General features: G+C 40.5%; 1 protein-coding gene across 1 annotated transcript in view; it reads right to left on the bottom strand.

Annotated features, from left to right (window-relative positions):
- LOC101589892 (maltase-glucoamylase, intestinal) overlaps positions 1-23814 on the bottom strand; it is a 181674-nt gene that overhangs the window by 49919 nt on the left and 107941 nt on the right. Inside the window, exon 48 of the mRNA XM_023712753.1 lies at positions 410-472. Coding sequence (XP_023568521.1) covers positions 410-472 — 63 coding nt within the window. The remainder of the gene's footprint in view (positions 1-409; positions 473-23814) is intronic.

The raw sequence follows: 23814 nt of genomic DNA on the forward strand, positions 1-23814 counted from the left end.
GTTTCTCAATAAAATTATAGAAAAAAATAAAAATTAAATTAAAATTAAAATAAAGACAAAGGTCAGGAAGAGTTCTTAAGAGAGATACCCAGACAACAATAAGATATGAATTAAAAAACAGGTGGTGCCAGTGACTAGTCCATTGGCTTTGGAGTCTGATAGCTCTGGGGTTGAAATTACCATTGTGTCACCTAAAGTCATGGGAAAAAATGCAAGCTCTCTTCATTGCCACTGGAAAGAGAACATTACTGTATGGTAGGTAATCTGCTCATAGACAGATGCACTGAACATTATTCCTAAGTGTTTCTCCCTTGCCACACCCATGTCCATGGCAAGGATCCCCAGCAACCTGGAGATGGCTCCTTCCTCCTGGAAACCCCTCAGCCAACATCCACAATGGGTCTCTTACCTCCACTTGGTCCTCCCAGTTTAGCGAGGGGTCAATGACAATATCAGGGAAATCAGGCCAGACCTGTGGAGAGACAAATGTTCCATAGCAATGTACCATGAAATTTAACATGTGTGATATTTTTCAAGAAAATAGAAACTACTGTCCAAGGGTTACTAATAGTTCCATTATCTTATGTCTTATCTGGAGTCAAGCAGATTCTACAAAATTCTAAACTGTATCAACTAAGGTAGATTGAAAAATGGAAAGTATGGATCCCCGATCTCAAATGCAAAGAACCAGGAAATAATATGTACAACTAATATGTACAAACACACTACCACATCTAGGAGGCTGCCCCAAGCTGAGGATTGATGGATCAGCCCTTGCTCATACCTTTCCCCAGACAATGCCTCCATCATTGGGATACTTGATGAACACGTCATTATCCACACCATGAGTGAAGGCAGGGTAGGGCTGGGTCTCATTGCCAGAAATGGCTGGGTCCTGAAAGCCAAGCACAGGTCAGATGGGAAAACCACAGCCAGAGTGGACAAAGTGGACAAAGAGTGGAAAAACAAACTTTCCAAAAGAAGGGTGGGACATTAGCTTTCACTCAAATTGTAGAGTTCCTGGGAACCCTGGGAAATACAGTTTTATATTGTACCTTCCAACTACTGCTCATGGTATGGAAATAAATAGTATCACAAGTTCTTAACCACATCCACTCAGTGCCCAAGCAGATCCTACACATTCTCACAAGGACTGACCAGAATGATGATGACCCGCATTCCATCAGCCTTCATGCGATTGATCAGGGCTGGAAACCCAGAGAACTTGGAGCTGAGGGTGAAGTCCAGCTGCCGCTCCATGTAGTCAATGTCTGAGTACTGCACGTCCTGGGAAAGGACACAGGAAAACCAAGGGGCTAAGGAGTGCTATCCAGTTCCAGAAGGTAGCAACAAAAAAATACTGATGGAGAAGTTAAAAGGTTTCTCTGATTCACACTGACTCTTTCAAATCCTAGCTCCATCATTTGTTTGGTGTGCTCTAGGAAGTTTATCTCATTGAATTTTCCTTTAATAAAAGCATTATAAGTAACTGAAGAGTAAGTGCATTCAGTATATAAGTGCTTCATGGATCATTTCTGATTTTTCCAGTCCTCTCACTCTGAAAGCCCCTGTGAGCACAGAGCAGTCCAGAACAGATAAAATGCAGTGGTATACCTGCCAAGCATTGGGACAAAGAACATGTCTCATCTTTAAAGGTCTGATGGTGTTTGGAGTTGTTGTTTTTAATTACATAAAATTACTGTTTCTGGGGTATTCTGTTATCTTTTTGTTCCTGTTTCATTTTATTTATTTATTTTTTGGCAGAACCGGGGATTGAACTCAGGCCATTGCACTTGCCAGGCAAGCATTTATTCTACTGAGCCATCTCCCTGGCCCCAAAATCTGCTAGTATCTTTTTTTTTTTTTCAGTACCAGGGAATGAACTCAGGACCTTGCACTTGCCAGGCAAGAATTTATTCTACTGTGCTATCTCCCCAGCCCTTGTTTTGTTTTCAATACTGATGTTTGAACAAAGCAGCATGCACTAGCCAGGCAAGTGCTTTAATGGTGGTCTATATCCCTGGCCATTTTATTATGATATTTTGTCAAAAGATCATGTTAAGTTATCCAGGCTAGCTCCAAAGTGGTGACCCTTCATGCACAGCTATAATCAACCACCAGGTCTCCTTTGTTGAGAGATATTTTATGCTTATGGAATCAATGACTTTCTCACAAAATTTTTTGAAGTCCTGTAAAAGGAATAGAAGGAAATCTGAAGCAGAAGAAAAAGACTTTACTGAAAGTATTATAAGCAACTGAAGAGTAAGTGGATTAATTCAGCATATAAGTGCTCCATGGATCATTTCTGGATTACCCTGTAAAGAGAGGACAAGGCCTATCTTCATTACCGTGCTGGCTGAGGCATCATGTGGCATCGAGTGAGAAAGAGCTCTGTGTCTTTGTACCACTTTGCAAAGCCCAACAAACAAACACAGATACAGAGATGAATGAGTTAGCCACAAGGTCACAGAGCTAATGCACAATGTCCTTTACGTACATAGGGGATTCTGGCGGCCACCATGTCATCATACAGGCTGGCGATCTCAGAGTCATTCTCATATCCATAGCGACACAGCTGGAACCCCAGGGACCAGTAAGGTACCATCACAGGCCGACCAATCACCTAGGAAATACACAAAATCCTAGACCTTGTGGGAGAAGTCAGATTTAAGCTGTACATGCAGTAATAAAGATAGTTCTTCAGTGCCACAAGATAGACGCTCAATGAGTATAAACACATAGATAAACTAAAGAGATGCTGAGCTACCAGAATACCAGTAGAAAACTGCTCAACTAGAACTCATTAGCTAGGAATTGGGGAAAATTTGGTTTTGCTCTAATTCCTATGACTAGGAGCACAGAACCCAGAGAAAAACATGTCTGGATTGGCAAACAGGCTCCATGTGTGCTAGCTGTGTGATCTTGTGGAGCATAGGTTTGTGCTTTTCCTTCTTCACCTGTAAAAGAGAATATTGGTAGTGACTACCCTATATTTTTCTGAAGATGACATAAGCTAATATGTGCAATAGCATGCTGACATGCAGTAAATAAAAGACAAATAACATGAAGAATTATGTGTTTGTTGCCACAACTGACACTGCTATCTTCTCTCCCTCACCAACATCACCCATAGTCCTGTCACCACCACAGACACAACCACCAACATTGGCACAGTCACTCCAACTATCATTATCACCAGAACCATACCCAAAATATCCACAATCCACCACCATCACTGCCATCACTATCATCACCCCTTCACCAACAGCACCCACACTGTGACCACCATCAAAGTCACAACCCTCACAACCACTCCATCCACATCTTCAGAGCTACTATCAGCATTATCATCTCTACAACCTACCATCACCAAAAGCACTACCACCATAACCACCCATATGCTACCACTAGTCTCACCACTATACTGCTACCATGTCTCCTATATCCACACTACATTAATCAGAAAGTCTATCAATATAATGATTATGAATATGCATTTAGTGTTATTCAGTATCTCCTATCTCTGAGAAAACCAACAACTCCAGTAATCAAGTGATAGTTACACAGTGAATGCTGGTATCGGGACACTAAAGGAGCTTAATAAATACTTGATGAGCAAATGGATTCCCTTCTACCTCAGTGTACTGCTGAGTGACAAGCTCTGGAGTCGGGCCCAAGAACACGTAAAAGTCCAGAATTCCTCCTGTGGTACGGTACGTGAGAGCAGGCATGGGCTGGAATGTCACATCTGAGAAGACAGAGAAAATGATGCCAACAGTGATGATGAACTAGCCTGAGACACATATGCTCTCTCCTTGGAACATCACATCTGAGAAGTCAGGAAGATGCCAACCAGGACCTATGTCTTCACGAGGAAAACTTACACTTGATATACCCACACTCTCTTTTTTTCTGTTTTAGAGTTGTCAAGGGCAGCTAATGTGCAAGAAACACAGAAGTGTTAGTCTGAAGGTTCCATCCTTGGAGGTGTGCCCCTTGGTAGGCCTTATGAGCTTCTTATATGTTTTGTTATTCTAATTCTTTAAAATTATTATAACTTTTATATCAGAAAATTTTAGACATGCAGGGAGTTGCAGAAATGCTCCTGAGACTTTCTGTGTGCACTTTGCCCTACTTTCCTCTGGGCAGTGGTTTGCTGGACCATCATCATACATTATCAAACCCAGAAGATCAATGGTAATAAAACACTAATAATGGATTTATTCACACCTCACCAGTTTTTACTTCTTGGTTCTTTCAAAGCCACTGAGTTTTCTCTTTCATATCACACAAATTTTATTCACACTTCCTACATGTTAGAGTGAGTGCTCTGACCCATAGCTTCACAACTAGTTCAAGTTAGACAGTTGTTCCCACTAACTACCCTAAGGATACTTGGGGTTTTATTCCTTTTATGTGATTTTTGCCAAAATGAGAGTTTCAGATATCTTGTTATTACATGTTACTCAAATGAGAGCATATGAAATTTAAAGGCAAAAAAACCTTTGCCACAAGGTGAGTATTTTGATTTCTGAAAGCAGCTAGATCACAGATATCCTAACGTTGTTCAAGACCAGCTGGCACTCAAACAAAGGAAGCACTGACACCACCTACCCATGGCATTGCTGTTCAGCAGCAGCACACTGTGGGCACTGCCATCCTCCTCCAGTCCCATGTAGTAGGGGTGGACACCATAGGAATTCATCTTGTACTGAGAGACACAGGGGAAAAGGCAGTAAGGATAGAACACATTGTGACTGATTACGAAATTTAATATGTTTTTTAAGATGGACCTTGTCTTTTCTGATAAATAAGTTAAACACAGGAGAAAGAAAGGTGAAGAGACATGGGCCCACTTGTTTATGAGCACAATGCAACAACCCAAATCAAACCAGGGCAGACAAAGCACAAAGCACACACAGGTAGGTAGACAGAGGTGCAGACACAATCCCACTCATCCTATGCATACCCCCGGGGGCTGGTCTCGGGAAAACATGCCCCACGTGTGCCAGTTCAGGTCTCTCCTGAAGGCTGTGTGTTCCGTTTCCCCAAAGCCATAGATGTAGGAGGAGGGCAGGCGGGTGGAGATGCGGAGGAACATGTCATTGAAGGTGAAGCCCAGGAGCTGCGAGTCCCAGCTGTGAGGAGAAAAGGTGGGTTGGGGAGAACTTTAGCTCTCCTACTGACTATGCGCAACTGACTTTCCAAGGATAACAGCACTGTTGATTCCCTCCTGCCAGTGGACCCAGTTCATCTCCCAAGTACAATACAAGTTCTACGTGGCTAAGAGAACACGGCTGTCCTTGCTGGAATCTAGCAGTCAGCCTTCCTTCCTCTGCATTCTCTACCACTGCCTCCTTTTGCTGCTCGCCCCACAACACCAGAGCCAGTCACTGCTCATCATCTCATCTGCCACCCTGCATGCCAGCCCTGCCTTCTGCTCTCACTCTATGATGCTCCATCCCCTCATGCTGCTCAGTGATATTTTCTGAGAGAACCTAACATCAGGTTACTCCCCATGTTTAAGAGGTTTCCCATGTAAAGAGCATGTAGATAAAGTCTTTGTGGCTGCACCTGATCTGAACCCATATGTCATTCCAGCTTCATACCTGCTCACCTCCTTTGCACTGCACTAGTCTTTATGCCTGGACAGCCTATTTTCCTCCCATCCCATGACCTATGCACTTATTTTCCATCTATCAAGAGTTCTATTTTCATTCCCCAGACATCACATGCACTTCACACCTCAGGGCCCTCCTCTACGTCCAGGCCCAGTTCAAATGCCACCTGCTTGGAAAGGCCTACTCTGGCCACATTATCAAAAGTGGTAACCTCTCAGAACTCTGGACTTCTCTGTTCATTTTCCTACACAACAGCTATTTCTGTCTCAATTTTACTTTTATATCACGCTATAAATTGTCTTGGTTATCATGAGAAGAGACAAACTTCTGTCCATAAGCAAAGAATCTAGAAAAGCAGGTCAAATGGAGAAGGCACCCATAAACACTGATTAGTTGGACGAATTCCAGGAACAGGCAAATATTTCAGCAATTATTCACATGATGCAAAAGACTCCTGATTAAACAGATCTGAAGGAAATAACTGAGTATTAGGTCTAGAAATAGATGGGGTCTGGTTTCAGTCAGGGCATCCCCACGGACAAAAGACTGGCATGGGACATGTAAGTAACAGCAATTCCAAATCAAAAAAGAGACCACTTACATTACAGTGCCTGTGCTCTTCCGGCGAATTATTATCCCAAATGGGTTCTTCGTAATGAGGACATCATAAAGCCGGCTCTCGGAGGTACTGGAGGGAACCCTGGGTAAGTTCAGAGGGACTGGAACTTCATAACGATTGCTGTTGGGGTCATAAATCTAGGAGAAGAAATAGATTTCAGGTAAATGTATAAAGACGAATAAGCACTGTATACAGATAATACTATAGTTAACAATATTGTACTATAGAACTGAAAATACCTAGAAGGCATGAATTGGAATATTCACATTATGAAGAAATCAGAAATATGTGAGATGATAAAAGAACCTCAGTATCATAAGTTGATCATTTCAGTGTATAATTGTCTCAAAACATCACAATGAACACTATAGTGATGAATGACTATTACTGACAATGAAGAAACCTCTTAGACAAGAATGGTACAATTCCTAGCTATACTGTTAGCACTACCTTGACTTCCTTCATAGTCTAGACATAACATATTTCACTGTAGTTAATAATTTTATAGGAGTCTGATATCTGGATTTGATCTAATTCTGTCATTCCTTGGTAAAACATTCATTTTAACATTGGTACTAACAGGAACTATAATTTTTAAAAATTAGTGTTTTATAATGAAAAGGAAAGTGAGAACTTGAGGATTTGACAACAAAGAGAAGGCAAGGAGAAAACCTAGGAAACATGACAGGGACAAAGCCATACATTTATATGCACAAGATGGGTAAGCAACGATCTTGAGAATCTTCAGCATGTTTTTGAAACTAGCAGTTAATTGGTAGGATTCTCACCCTGACTAACTATATATGCTGATACCTGTGAACTAAGCAACTGCACTGAAGATAGCAATGTGTAATGGTAGGGTCATGCTTGGAATGCCTGTCATTCTGGTCTTCTAAATATGTACTGCTTGTCGTGACATACCAATTACTGCCATACTGTCTCTCAAGTAATGTTTTTTTTCTTTTTTTTAAAAGGGAGTAATAAATGAAAGCAAGAGACAAGAAAAAAAAGTCACAGGACTATCCTGTTACAGCAAGGCTATATATGGTTAGATTTCTAAATTTCTGTGTAAAAATATATAATTGCTTATTCCTATTTTTTAAATATTTTTTTCATTTTTTTTCACTTCATATTCTGGAGGGATTTAAAGTTTAACATATCAATACTTGATGGAAAATACCTGTTCCATGTTATGCCTAAGATATTTGATATTCAGACAGATAGTGAGGTTAAGCTCAACTGCCTATGTTGTAGGGTAATAATAATAAGCTTCTCTTCTGGAGGGTTAACAACCTAAGTTTGCAGACCAAAAATTAGAGAAAAAGAAGGGCTGCAAGGACAGCCAACATTTTGGCTCTAGCCTTTCAAGGTCAGTGAAGACTCAGGACATAGGAGATCCTATTCTGTAATACCATGTAACTCAGTTGTGTCCCAAATTTTCTGATCAAGGAGATTACGGGACCACAAAGGAAAGTGACTGGAGATGCAGAGTGTGCCTAAGGAGAGTTACACGGAGAGAAAACATTCTCTCAGGCTTTCACAGAGAGCAAACTGGTCAAGCAGTGGCCATGACTCATCCACAAGGCTGACATTCACAAAGGATCAACAAACTGCGGTAAAGGGTTTCAGGGTAAAATCCTGAGGGGATTTTGACCTTATCAGATACAAAAATTACATTTCTTGCTTTATCTTGGTCTTAGCCATCCAGCAGAAAAGTATAAAAACAAAGTATAAAAAGTAAAGCCATATTAATATGCTGAGCTGTAAAAGGCTCAAGTCAACAACTTCTGACATTGCCAGTCTTATGGAAAAAAACCCACTACTATTATGGACTACTGGACTATATTGGAATATTTTGCTGAATTCACGCACCTACAATATTTAAATGACAATGGAATGCCCTTCTCTGACAAAACTAACCAGAAAAGAGGGATACAAATGAAGGACCATTTTGTATCTGTATATTCAAAATAGGATAGATATACAGCTGCATTCTCTTAATTTAATGAATAGAGAGATTTGTTCTAATAGTGTTTGTGGACAGGATATCATGTCTGCATCTTGTACAATGAATAACCACTAAGACAACAGTATGCAATGTATTCATTGTTGAAACTGTGCTAGCAATTGATTTTGAAACTGTCTCATTCCTATTTCTCAAAATTATTTAAAAAATTAGTGTGTTATGTGTATTTGTGTGTGAATATATGAGTTTTGTGAGTGCCTAAAAACTATTCTGAAATTTAATATAATCCCCCAAAATATGAAAACTTTTGCTTAAAAAAATCACAGGTGTGCTTGCTGAGAATGATACATAAATTAATCCACTGAATTTGCACATCTGCTACATCTTAGTTTATATACTAGACACTAGAGATATGAGCTGGAAAAGTGAGTGTTCTTGTTTTACGAAATTCACATGCTAATGTGAAAAAGAAGGAGAGGTATGTACAGTGGTGGGGTGATGTGTGATAATGCAGAATGATGTAGAAATGCCAATATCTCATAGTGTGAGACTGCAGGGAAGGAAATGCTTCCCATTGTATCTGGGAGACTGAGGTGGTGTAGTGTGAGGAATATAGACTGAGCATTAAACATTCTGGAGGCATTCATAAAGCATGAAATGAAGATTAAACATTGTGGTAAGGAAACAAGGGAGTGAAAGGCACAGTGAATTATTGGGGCTCAGAAAGATACATATATTTGGAGGAGCACCACTGCATTACCATGCAGAAGACTCAGCAGGACTTCAAAATACAGTCCAGCCCACTCACTTTAGACCTCTGGTACTCACCACACACCCTAGATCTGGTGAGGACACAAAGCAAAGAGCATCAGTCTCTCACCTGCCCCCAAAGGGGCAGGGGAAGTTTCCTAATGTCTTCACCATTTCACATTCTCCTGACCTTCTTTTCTTATAGTAGCCTTGATAAGCTTTTTAAATGCAAATCAAGATACATCTTACTGCTCTATCAATCTATTTTCATTGTTCTTTTGATTAAGATTATGATCTAAGCTCCTGAAGCACAGACTTTGAAAAAAGAAAACTAGTCAGGTGTGGTAGTGTGTGCCTGTAAACCCAGTACTCTGGGAGACTGAGGCACAATGACTACAAATTAAAGCCCAGTTCAGGGAACTTAGCAATTCAGTGCCATGACCTGGGGTTGTAGTTTAGTGTTAAAATGCTGGGTTCAATACCAAGTATTAAAAAACAAATAAACAAAAAAGAGTAAACTTATTTCAAGGTTATTATGAGCGTTCAATAGCAAAAAGTCGTGGGAGTCCAGCATGGTGGCACTTGCCTATAATTTCAGTACTCTGGGAGGCTGAAGTAGGAAAAACACAAGTTCAACCTCAGCCTGGCCAGCTGAGTAATTAATGAGACCCAGTCTTAAAATTAACAAATAAAAAGTGGGAGCCAGTGATATAGCACCTGCCTGGCAAGCATAACATTGCAAATCTAATTCCAGGTACAAAGAAAAAAAAAAAAAAAATATATATATATATATGGGTGAGGAAGCAGCTCAGTGTAAAGTCCCTGGGTTCGAATCCCAGTATCAGAAAAAACAATACTGGGACCAAAAAAGTCTGTGTCAGTGCTGGATACATATATGTGTTTACCTTAAACTGCAGCATCTCATCCTTATGGTAGGTCACCTGCAGGCGGAGGGGGCTCACAGGGGTGGAGGGGAAGGCGCTGGTATAAAGAGAAGACTTTAGGTGAATGTCAGCGCTGGCTCCATGCAAGGCATACTGAATGTTGCTGACAGAGTACAAATCGTTGACAAAATAGCAGTAGGGGACCCCAGGAGAGCTGGATTCCTGAAAAGTAAATGTCATGTCCTAGTCAGCATGTATTCCCTGAAAGACTTGAGGAAGGCAAATTATACGGAGATGAAGTAGCATCATTTACTCACCCATGTATCAGTTGGTAGTGCCAAAAATTCAAATTGCTCATCTCCAAACAAGAAACTTACTAAAATGATCCCACCCCCACCCCACAGATCTACTTCCCTTGAAAACCCTTTCTCTCTATGAGTTGTCCCTAGGTGCACAGCTTCTGCGACTGCCCATGAACCTGTGGGTGAGGAGCAGAGTGCTGAGAGCACTAACCCTGCAGCACACTCACCTCCCAGACACAGCCACGGGCAGTGCAGTTTGCTTCAGAAATTCCGTGCCCATCGGGGTAGCAGTCTATTTTTTCTACGTCCTTTATGTTTGCGCTCCACTCCACTGTATATGCTTCTCCCAGGACAAGATTAATTTCTGAAATAATGGCAACCTATAGGAACAGAGAAGTCACAGGGAAATTCATCCTCAAGACAAAGACCTTGAAAATTCAGAAATCCTTTTGAAGGGAAACACTTATCTTTAGACGAGACTCAACAACCGAAGTAACATATGACTATAATCTATATGAAAGATTGTATACAACCACAGGGAACTATGACATGGTAATAGGGCAAATAATATTCTGTCACAATCTTGTGCTTCATAATGTGGGAAAATGTAAGTTAAGTAAAATCCCCTGTGATCACCCCTTTCTTTCCTTCTTAACTCCTCTTCCTTCTCATGGTAGTGGCAAAAAAACTCTGCTTTCTGAAACTGAGTTTGCCTTCTTGCTCTCCACTCCCAGAACCACTGTGCCCCGTGGTCTACAGAGAGAGGAGGAATAGCACTTCGAATCCCTAGGACTGGGGATCTCATTCCTATTATTCTACAGACCCTTACACAAATTGTTATTTCAAACTTAGTTTCTGTTTTATCAACTTCAAGAGTGGTGAGTTCTACAGGTCATAACATTTTCTTTCATTTCTAATATCTCAGGCTCCTCAGTCCTTCAAGCCTTCATACTCTCAATTTTTAATCCTTTCTGAACACCACTTCAAACTGCACATTTCTCTATACATTAGTCTTATGCTACCTTTTTCTTTAAATAGCACTTATTGTAGTTAACATTCTCATTTGTCTAAAGTATGGTCACAATGAGGAATTATCGTCCTTCTTCCAGTCTGCTCCCAGTCTAACTCATCCTGCCCTTCTCTGTCCTACTAATCCACACCCTCCACCACCACCTTCAATAAAGCCTAACATCAGCATCATTAAAAGAAACTTTAAAAATTAAACCATGTATGGCTTTCTTATTGGGCCACCTCAAACACTTCAAAATGGGACCACAAGTTTCCTCCAGGCCAAACCAATCTCTTCTGATTAGGAATCTGCCAAAGCTTTTTATAAAAGATTTACAGACTGATGCTGCCAAGCTATTCCAAGTCCTTAGCTCTGCTTATCCTAAAGTCTCAACATGTGATGGTTTACGCTAACTGTACCATTTTCTAGAAAAATGATATCCAGTTTTGGATTACACTGATGGCCTTCTCCATACAACACATTTCTTTACTATCATTATTTCAGGTTAAATACAAAGTTCCACTGGGGGGAGGTGGCTTAGGGGTCCATCTCCTGCAGGATATGGGTTCAGTCCCAACCCAAAAATTCAAATAATAACTAAATTTTTCATTATGTAGCATAAGAATGACTATGAAAGGTAAACTCAAGTTCACTGAGAGCTGCTCATCAAACATTTACTTCTCAATATAAAGGCCTGCCTCTGCAACTTTGTCTCTTTCATCACCTTTCATTTTTGTAAAGATATATCTTGAAGGGAAAAACTTATCTTTAGACGAGACTCAACAACTGAAGTAACATATGACTATAATCTATATGAAGGATTGTATACAACCACAGGGAACTATGACATGGTAATAGGGCAAATAATATTCTGTCACAATCTTGTGCTTTATAAAGTGGGAAAATGTAAGTCAAGTAAAATCAATTTTCCAGAGGCATGGATAATTGACCTAGGCAGCCACTTCTAATCACAAAAGAAAAAATCTCAATCCTGATAATCTTGAATCTCTGAACCAATACCAGTACCTTTGTACCATATATTTATAAACAAAGAACAAAAATCTCAATTTGTTACCACTTGGACTTCTTTTCTCACTCAAATCTATGAACTGTTTCCTGAGGCACAACCTTTCAGGGTCATTGCTTTCTCCTAGAAACTTGGCTTAACTATACCAATAAATTTCGATCATCATATAATACATAATCTAATACCTCCCCAAAATTGGCTTTACTGGCTGACCCCTTCCCAACAGTTTGGTGTGTAGAAATTATATCTCCCCATAACCCAAATTCAACAATGAAAGAGCACTTTTGCTCTTATGTTAATGTATTTGGCTAACAGGGATTGAGCTTATTTCCATGTATGTAGTTTTTAAATGGCTTGTTCTTAGCAATATACATAAGTAGCAGTCATACACTATTTATTTATAGATTATAATGAATGCATCCTCAATATGTGTTCTTGGAACAAAATATCAAATATTATAAATCTGTAGTCATAGTAGATGTCTAAATTGAATTATATCCATAAATTTGAAAAGCCTCTTACAAAATAAGCTCCAACAGCAAGAATCTTTAGAGTACTTATGATCAGGATTATTTGGAGTAAAAAGTTCTTACAATACTAGGTCATCAGAGGAATTGATTACGATCTATTTAAGAGAGGTCTCATTATAACTGATGAAAGCTTACTTTAGTATAACCATCTAAAAAAATAGGTATTTGATAGGATCATATATTATTTATCTTAATGTACTTCCTGAACAAACATAGTATGTGTTGGAGTGAGAGTCTCAGTACAGAAGAAAAGAAAAAGATGCTGCACAATTTTCATTCATGAGAACTCTACATCCCACATTTATGTTTTAGTATCAGCTATAAGTTTCCAGACCCCTTTTCCTCTAATCCTGTCCTCCACTTTACTCACTGATCTTCTTGTGATAACTATAACATGATAACTATTTCTCTGAAAGTGAAGAGAGTAGAGCACTTAGGTGCAGACAAGAGAGATGGCTCCCAACTCACTTACATTTAGCTGTCTCATTCTCATTTTCTGTCAGGAACCTCTGACTTCCCAACTCAGAGCTCATAGTGCTCTCTGGCCCTTCAGGACCCCATGTAACCTTGACAGAAGTGAAAAGCCATGGGGCTATGAAGAGTAATAAAGCAAACACATTAACAGAATGCACTTTTACCTTCAGAGTAGGATCATAGGTGACATTAGGAGAAGCTTGAGTCAAGACACCATTGCGTTTCACTACAACATTGGCAGGTTCCTGTGTCCCAAGTATTTTAATCTGCTGAAATGCTAAATTATTGGGATCCTTGTAGTTTGAGTGAGAAATATTCACATCCAAGCGGTTCTGAAAAACAATTAAGCACAGGGAAGCACAAAGGTTTGCCTGAAAGGCACACATTCTCATGTACAGTCATACAAATGCTACACCAGGACCATATACTTCCCCTGCTCTGAGTGCTACAGATTTGGCTACTAATGCATGCTCAAGGAGCATAATCTTATCTGAATCGAACTATGCATGAGAAAAACATCAGCAATATGCAGACACACAATTGGGAAAACTATATTTACAAAGACTAGCTGCTTTGATTTGTCAATATTAGTGCCTCCCTTGATTACACACATAATGTAACTCCTACATGTTAAATCACAAAAGGAAATGTGTTCAACTAAAACCATTAATCCCAATGAGATTAAATACATAATCACACACATCCTCAAGCACACATGTACTAACAGTAAGAGGAAAACCCACTGTTAAGATTCATAGAATTGCAATACTCACTTGGGTGGCAGAAAACTCACATAAAATGTAATAATTATTGGCCACGGTATCTGAAAGTAGAAAAACAGAAACTGAGACTCCTGTCCACCACAGCACAAATCTCACCTGCTGGTTCTTAAAGCTAGTTGACTGCCTCATTGATGGCAGGAGGTCCTTCTTTTAATAATGACTGACATTCTACTGTATGTCTATCACAATTTCTTGACTCATTCATCATGAGTAGAAACACAGACTGCTCTGGATCTTGGCTACTATGAATAACACTGCAGTGAACATGGGAGTGTACACATCTCTCTCATAGACAGCATTTTTGGCTATACTAGAAATGGGATTTTTGGGTCATATTGTTTTATTTTTAATATTTTAAGAAACTTCAAATTTTCTTACATAATGGCTGAATCATTTCGATTCCTACCAAGAAATTTTTAGGGCTCCCCCATTCCTCCACACCTGTGGCAACACTGCTCTTCTCTCTCTCATCACACCTCTTCCAAAAATCCTGAATTGATGCATCTCTGCAGGTTTCCATATGTATTTCTCTGTGACTTAGTGATAATCAGTATCTTTTATTTTATTTTTTATATATTTGCTACAGGGTTTTACTATGCAGGTCAGACTCCCAGTGATCCTCCTGTTTTCAGCCTCCTCAGCACTGGGATTATAGGCATGCACCATCATGCCCAGTCTTGGTGACCAGTTCAGCACACCAAGGGGTGGGGCCAGCATGCCATGTGGTGCTGGGGATCAAACCCTCGTCCTTGTGCTTACCTAAGCAGGTGCTTAGTCCACTGAGCTATCTTGCATGGTTGCAGGATAAATCCTGAGGGGATTTGACCTGAACTTGTCAGATACAAAAGTTACATTTTTAGTTATATAGGTCTTGCTTTAACTTAGTCTTAACCATCCGCTAGCAGAAAAGTGTAACCACAAGGTATAAAAAGTAAAACTGAGCTGTAAAAGGCTGAAGTCAACAACTTCAGACAACTGCCAATTGTGCTGATAGCTCACTATTATGGACTATTGGCCTATATTGGGATATACATATATATATATATATATATATATATATATATATATATATTCATTCTATAACATAGAGTATCATTTATGCACAAAAGAGGCAAACTGCAATTTCTGACAGCATGGATGAAGATGGAGTACACTGTGCTGAGTGAAATAAGCTAAGAACAATGAAATATTTTATGGTTCATTTACATGTGGACATTTATAAAAGGACTCTGAAAAGTCGGGCAGATACAAGTCAAGGGTGCAACAGTGGCTGTAAAAGACAGAAGAGTGGTAGAAAGCAGGAGACATCTGTTCATGTGTACAACTTTTAACCAAGAGAACATGTTCCGAAAGTTAATGTACAGCATGTGTGTTGGCAAATGTGCTCAGTGGACTGTGTAATCATTACACAAAATATATGTATACACTTCTCACCTTGCATATTTTCAAATTTTGTTGATTATCCTTTTTTAATAATATGCAAATATGAAGCGTTCTATATCTAAATCTTGAGGCTAAAAAAATTATGAATAGAGTACTTGAGACCAAGGTCCTATTTATACTTGTCCTCTTACCATAACCTTGAAAAAATTCTCTTTCAAGTCCTTACAAAGCATATGCTTCATGGGAATCTATTTCCTAAGCCATAGACACAAGACTCGTTAACATAGCAGACACAAAGATGTGCCAAAAGCAGGCCCAGATATATATTCCTTGGTAAAGTATATGCTTTCTGCCTGCCTGAGATGATGTTTTCTCATATGAATATATGTTTACAAGATTTTGAGTATAAATTACTTATACCACAAAAGAATGACAGAATCAGTATTGAAGATATTGCCCAGACACCCACAACTAATAAAAAGAGATTTTATTATTGATAACTGTCAGGGGAGATTTACTTGTACAAATGTGTTTCCCTTCTATCTATGGTTCAAGTGTTACTACCCCATTATGGTTCAGAAGAAACAGGAATAAAACTTTTCACTCAGATGACTTTGGCAGCTGGGCATGGTGCGATTTCTCACACAGCCTAATAACCAGGAAAAATGAAGGCAGTAAGTCAGGAGGCGGGATTAAGAGCAGCAATATGCTGGATGCCATACTCACCGGCGGATTCACCGTCATCCCAGAAGAGCTCTCCTCTAGCTTCTCTGCTCTCATCCAGGGCAACGAGGAGACCAAGAGGACGCTTCCGGCTGCGAGAAGGAAGACACATGCAAGAGACAGAGACTTAGCGCTCCAGTGACTCTGCCCGTGTGTCCAGTAATTGCAAACGGGAAAATTCACTAGCTTCAGGGCACTCTGCTTTCTGTGGGTGGTAAGAGGAAGCTGGCACAGGCTGCCTTTTCAGTAATGTCACAAAGGACAGAAATGCCCCAAACAGTACAATATATATCCATGTAGAAGCCAATGATTGAAGCACTGAAATCACCACATTAAAGCTGCAGCTGCAACTATTATGTATGATACAGGCAATTGAGAGGGAAAGTAGTAGACAATGACAGTGTAGCCAGGTCACTTTAGCGATGATCCCCACATCAGGAGTGCCAGCTGCCATCAGGCAGAGTCTCTTGTCCTGCCTGAGGCCATGTTTACTCAGAAAGCAAAAACCCCCAGTAAGGCCTATCTATACAATGGCAATGTCCTGATTTGAGTGCACATTATTAACTTGATTTAAGACAAACCAAAACATTAAAATTACTTGCTTTAAAATTTAAAATGGAAGACATAAAACAGTACTCAGAAAGATAATAAGATGGGTGGGAGAGGTGGGAGAAAGCTGTTACATTGGGGACCTGCTCATTTGGTGACACCTCTGCAGTACCTCCCACTCCTCCTCCTGCTGTGCCTCTCTCTGGTTCAAGTTTCCTACTGGAGTCTCTCACAGTTCAAACTTCTCCATGAAAGTCATGTTAAGTCAATGATAAAATCATCTACCCTCATTTATATTACATATCTTGAGCTGTCATTGCTAAAAAGTCCAGAAGATAAAAAGATGACAAAAACCACAATTCCTGACTTCTTTAACCTTCAATTTTTAAAGATTAAACACATTTACCAAACAATCAAAGCATAATAAAAGTGACATAAGATTCTATAGGAGTCTTGGCTGACACTTCCAGAAATACAGTGGACTGTACACTCTGCAGGACGCATCCCTTGCTATATTACTTGATCCTAGATAAATTCCAACACATTTCTTTTAAAAGTTGTTGGCCTTTTAAGTAAATGAAGGACATATCCAAGAGTGCACACTAACAACAGACAAGCAAAATGCTGGTCTCAGACCACAAGAGAGCACAGTAACCAAAACCTGGAATTTCCTGGGGATAAATGCCTGAGAAGGCTAATACTGGGCCATTACTCCTGATAATCTAAGATACAGAACCTGAACCTCCAGTACCTATGTGGAGCCAGGCCCAGTGAAGAAGCTCATGTGACACTGAGGTGGCAGCAGTCCCACTGGTTTGCAACCAAGGAGAAGGCAAATCACCTCTGGAGGAAGGAGGCCCACCTCTGGGTCCTTATTGTCGCTACATTTGAAAAGCAAAACATCTCTAAACAGACAAACAACAAGTCACCATGAAAGGCAGTCAAAATAACCAAGTATATGGGGCTGGGAAGATGGCTCAGTGGAATAAGCGCTTCCCTAGCAAGCGCAAAGGCCTGAGTTCAATCCCTGGTTCCACAAAAAAAGAAAAAGTGTAGATTTATATTCTCATTAGGACTTCAGAGAGATGAATTTTCAGCATAAAGGATGATATAGCCATGACTGAAATGATACAGGGACAGAGGGTCTTAATACATAAGGTACAGGGTCTGAGAGAAACAGGAACCTCGATACATACTGTTGGAATGTAATTGTGGCAATCAACAGTTTTCTGAGGGAAAAGTGACACTTTAGTGCTTTCCTTCCCTCTTCCATTAAAAAATGGGTGACCTTGGAATTCTTCCTAAGCAACTGGATCTGAAGACACCCTTGCTTCAGTGTCATAGCACAATGTATGCCCCTAGTTGGAGTCTTAAGACACTAATGACATCTGCTCCATGAAAGGAGCATGGGAAATCACTGCAGAGGCACTGTCCTCTCCCCTCTTTTGTATGTGATGACAGTGACAAAGGGCTGAACCTGTTGGAAAAGGTAAAAAGAACACAAAGAACTTGTGTCCAGATTATTTTAACAGGCTTCTCTTGTACTCGATCAAGTATGAGAATAAATTATTTCCTACTGAATTTAAGTAGGAATTAAATTCCAACTAGTTTTTCTAGATGAGGTCACAAGGAACCACACAGAACTGCAACAGTGAAACTTCACTAAAGAATAAAATACACTTTAACATGACCTGAACCTTTGAAAAGACAGCACTCCCACTTCTGGAAGAATTTAAGAAGACTTAATGAAGAGGAAATCGGAGCTTAACTTGCATCATTAAGTATGCTCAGGGGCTGAGGTGTGTTGTACACAGAATGTTGAGGGCTTTGCCAGAATGTTGAGGACCTGTGGGAAAGGGTAATGAGTGGAGACCTAAATGCAGCAAAAATCAATGTTGTTTTGGAGAACAGTATGTTTTAGTATGGTGGTCAGTATGCAAATTGATGTATTATAGAAGACAGTTATTAAGTTCAAATGTAACTTTTGTATTTCACAAAACCAGTCAAATCCCCTTAGGATTTACCCTGAAACCCTGTACAGCAATTTGTAGATCTTTTGTCAGTGTCAGCCATGTGAATGAGTCACAGCCATTCCTTGGCCAATTTGCTCTCTGTGAAAGCCTGAGAGAATGTTTTCTCTCTAGGTGACTCTCCTTAGACACACACTACACCTTTGATTGCTTTCCTCTGTGGCACCACAATCCCCCTGAACATAAAATGTATTTATTATTGTAATTGTCCTACTAACCTGCTTTGAAACTGTCTCATTGCTATTTCTTTCTCAATAAAATTAATTTAAAAAATAATTACATTAAAAGTAAAAAAGAACAAATAATAATAATAACAATAATAATAGCAGCATATATAGAAAGAAAGAGAAAAAGCTAACTGTTACAATTAGCAATTGGAAAATCTAAGTAAAATGTGTGTGGTTGTTTATTGTAAAAAAAAAAAGTTCAAATTGAGGCTTTGAACACCCCCAGTGAAAAAGGAGTCCACACTTCCAGCAAGAGAGCAATAGGTTAATATTTTCATTTTAGAAAGGTAGTTTTGTTTTCAGTGCACATAACAACCTGAACTGAACAACTAGCATAAAAGGAACCACAGTTTTTGGATTTCGGCATATTTTGATTAAAAGTCTATAATTCAAAAATTAACGTAGTAAGGGAGATTCAAAGGAAAAGACAGATTTCTAACCTCCCAAGAACTCTCAATGTATTAAAAACAATGATGCTATACACTCATTTACAAATGTATAGCTTATAAGTATATAACTTAAATCGGTACCTCTTAGGTATAAATGAAAGTCTCAAACTTTGGTGTCCAAGAGGTATAAAAGAAACATCAGTAACATGTGGGAAAACTTGGGTTTGCAGAAGAAATGTTTGAATGCAATTCTGAATCACAAAAAAGAAACATCAGTGTGAGAAAAGGAATTGGGAGGATGGACAGAGGATCCAGACTGCATAAACAGGAGAAAGAGAAACCCAGAGGAGAGAAGCACGGATGTGTGTGTGCCCCAGGCAGGTAGAAAACCAAGTGGCACTGTGTGTTGGGAAGTGAGTTTTCTCAGGGTATGAACATTTCAGTGTTAAAATCACAACAGGCCTAGATAAACCAGGGAGACTGATTACTCTGTCAATGTGTTTGTGAAATTCAGAGAAGGTATAAGAATGGGGATTAGGGGTTCTTAAAACCTTTCTGGGTGTAACTATAGATCAAAGGATTCATGAGAAGAGGCTAAGGGACATACAAGATAGGATGTGATGACATTCCCAACATGTACCCACACCCATGCTGCCCAACAGCCTTCAGGCCCTTCCACAGTTTTCTGCATCTTCTCCTCAACAGATGGAGATAGAAAAAAAAGGAAGAGGAGGAGGAGGAGGTGGAGGAGAAGGAGGAAGTGGAAGAGGAGGAAGAAGAGGAAAAGGAGGAGAAACGAGGAAGAGGAAGGAGGAGGAAGAGGAGGAGGAGGAAGGAGGAAGAGAAAGGAGAAGGAGGAAGAGGGAAGAGGAGGAAGAGGAGGAGGAGGAGGAGGAGGAGGAGGAGGAGACAATGACAACGACTCCGGTCCATCACTCACCTTAAGTGAGTGTTCTGCGCCGGCTCCTGCCAGGGAAGGATGTAGCCCCCACGCACATGAAGGTTAATATGCTCCAGAGGGGCTGGAAGCTCCTTCCACTGTCCCCTCGCATTAATGTCCTCACCCTGTGGACAGAAGAACAGCAGAGGAGGAGGGCAGGACACACACCTTTCTCATTAGAGCATGTGGCAGACATCTCATCTACCTCTCTGAACTTGCTGTCTATTCCTTCCCATCATTCATAACACACCTGTAAGGACACTTTCTGCACACATTGCAGCTGTATGACATGTGGCATTGCTCCTGTAATGACTTGTCTTTCAAGTCTTTCTATAGCACATACTACATAAGGAGCTAGGACAAATCACAGCCAACCACCACTGCATAGACAGTTTCTATGTCACAGACCACTGCTATAGATGAAAAAGTTCTTCATTCACTTCTTGTTGACTTCTTGTGTCAGAGTGTGATTCTTAGGGAAGGGAGGACGGGATGTGCTAGAGGTAATCTAATGCAATGTCCCCAATGGCATTACTGGACCTTCTTTTTCACTGAGGTCTACTGACACTCCATTGCTGATGACTGCTCCAGCACCAGTACCACCCCACCATGCCCTACACCCTACAGAACCTCTGGCTCCTGCTCCACAGGAAAGAGTAAAGTGACCCATTAATTTACAGATCCTTATCTTTTAAATGAATACCTCTGTCCTGACTTGAGACACCATTAATTTGTCTCAAATGTGAGAAGTGCTCTCAAACCTGAGTCACAAGCCGCATCTTAAAGGATTATTTTTCCACAATTTTTAAAATATAGCAGGGTGTGTTAATATCACTGCTATTAAAATATTGGTCTAGAAAATTCTTTGTTTTGTGAACCTCCTGTGACTTTTGATGTTTAGCAGTATCTTCTGTGTTCATATGCCAGATGCCAGCTCTCCCACCTCCCAACCAAAATTAGCTCCACACATTGCCAAATGTCCTCACAACCAAGGCTAAGTTCATTTAAAGAAAGTAGGTTTCTCTCTCCACAGACAGCTCAGGTGGAAAGCATATGGCACTCATAACCTGTTATCAGCCTAAGGACAGACTCAGCCTAGCAACAAAGGAATCAGGAACAAACCTAGCCAGAGCTCCACAGGACAGTGGAGAGGAGAAACCCACTAGCATGTCTGTTCTTGTCTTGCTGCTGAATTTCAAGTCCTTTACCATTCACCACTCAGAAAGTCAAAAGAGGACAGGCTAGAGGTAAGCACATCCTGTCTTCCCTTGCCCAAGAGTCACACTCTGATACATCTGTGTGCCACCAGAGACCTTCCTGAAGCTGCATCTGAGGACCTTGTTATCCAGGTGCTCTGTGGGGCTCACACTGGATCAGAACCTACACGGCACCCTTCTGTGGGCTCCTCATGGGTAAATGCACATGCACTGGTTAGACTTGCAAAGGCCACTGCCCACAGAGCAGGGCACTTTCTCTACATTGCCTCAAGGAGTCTGATGTTAGATCATTATTGGGGACAATGCTTCTTTGAATGTTTATGTTATAGAAAAAAGATTTAATAAAAAGAGAGGAAACTGGACTGGCCAAATAGTTCAGCAGACTAAAGTGCCTGCTTATGCAGTACACAGCAGCCAGGGTTCAATCTACGTCGTGAGACCCAGTAGATCCATTAGACCCTGTACTAAAAATACATAAATAAAAAAAGAAGAAACTATCTGTTTACGTGGGAACTTACTGAAGAAGAAATAAATAGAAACTATAGCTTATACCACAGTTTTAAGAGTAGACTAGTGTCTGCCACTATACAACATTGTAAATACAAGAAAAGATACTGAATCTCATATAGAGAACACTCAGGACAATCCAGGCCCTCAGTGTGAAGCTTCATGTTTATGTTGTAATATTTATGTGCATCATTGATGGGTCATACTCCATACACTATAAGTTAAAAATTCAAGGTTGCCAGATTTAAAGTAATTTATGCTACATTGCACAGCAGGTGGATCCAGAGCCAGTGTCTGCCATGAGGCCTGTTCATCGAGCGCATTTTTTTGTACACTTCCCTCACTTATATAAAAAGGAAGAAAACTTACTGTGTAGTAATCATACCAGCGGGCTCCAGGGAAATAAGCATTGACATTTCTGGCATGCTGAAAATAAACACAATGAAGGTGTGGGCAGTGAGCACTGTGATTTAGAAGACAGGAAAAAGCCAGAATGAGAGGAATTAAAACAGTAGGAATTGCCTGGGAACCATTTGCCTCCTTTCCTTGTTTTCACTCAGGGGAAATTTGGTTATCCAAATTAAGTGGATTCACCAAAGCTCTTTGGGATACACGACTTCAGAATAAAATATCCCCAGCAGCTTGTATACTTAGCCAAAGCGCTCACTAAACACAGAAACCTTGAGGTTGGGTGTGGAACAGAAGAACTTACAGGTACGACAGGAAGGGCAACATTGGATGGAATCATAAGCACATGTAGGAGATACAGACAGAAAAAATGAACTGGATGCTTCAGCTGGTTATGAAGGAAGGAAGGGATCAGCAGCAGTGATAGAACAGCACACAAGGCTTCAGGAACCTCAGCTGGAAAGTGTGAGGTTAATGGTGATACCATACTATAATGAACTCCACATACACACTTGGCCCACCTGATTCTCTATTCAATATTTTATTTCATGCAGAAATGTTGTATTTTCAAATTGGTCATGAGGCTATTCGGTGGGGGGAAGGGATGTGTGTGTTTGTTTTTCTTATTGTCCTGACTAGGATTGTGAAGCTGACTTTAAAGAAGGGGTGGTGATACTAGAACACTTAGGCCACAGACTTTTCCTCAGGAGATGAAGGGATAAAGGTACAAGTAAGAAACCATGACTCAGGATACTTCCTGCATCAGGCTGCTTAACCTTCAGCCTTATACCAGGATCCTCCACCCACCAGCATGGCTCTCCATACTCACAAGCTCCAGGACAGGGCTGACCAGCAAGGCAGGGCCCAGCAGGAACTGACCGTCCACATCCCAGGTTACCCGGTCTGACACAAACCTGGAAGGAAAATCAACTGGTCACCATCAGAGCCAAGACCTGAGGAAATACCTCCTGCTCAATTTGGAGTGAAAAGCTGAGCCGCATCCACTGCCATCCTTAGCTCCTAGTGGCACCAAGGACAAGGAGCCCCACTCTCCACAGACCACGCCCTCTAAATGAAGAAATGTATAACTCCATCATGGCTTACGCTGAATACCAGGTTGGCCTTCATCCCTTACAGCTCCCCCTAGTTGGCTTCTTTGCTTAACTGAACTCATTCAGGCCCAGGCCCAAAGAACCAGTTGGTACAAAATGGAGAGCAATGTTTCATTGACAAATTACAAAGAAATTGTGCTGTGCAGTGTTCTGTTCTTTAAGAAACTTTTTAACTTGACAAATACTTTTTCTGGAAAGATCTATAAAAAGTATAAACCATCATCTTTGCCTAATGATGTCTTTAGTTTGCAGAAAGTGTCTGCACTCACTACTCTCTTACACAATGGAAGGACTCATGCATTAGTGAGCAGGGTCCCCCTGGACACTCACTCATGGAGAAGAGGCCTCACGACAGTGACGCCCTC

Source organism: Octodon degus, unplaced genomic scaffold (genome assembly GCF_000260255.1).
Source record: "Octodon degus isolate 3935 unplaced genomic scaffold, OctDeg1.0 scaffold00027, whole genome shotgun sequence".
NCBI lineage: Eukaryota > Metazoa > Chordata > Mammalia > Rodentia > Octodontidae > Octodon > Octodon degus.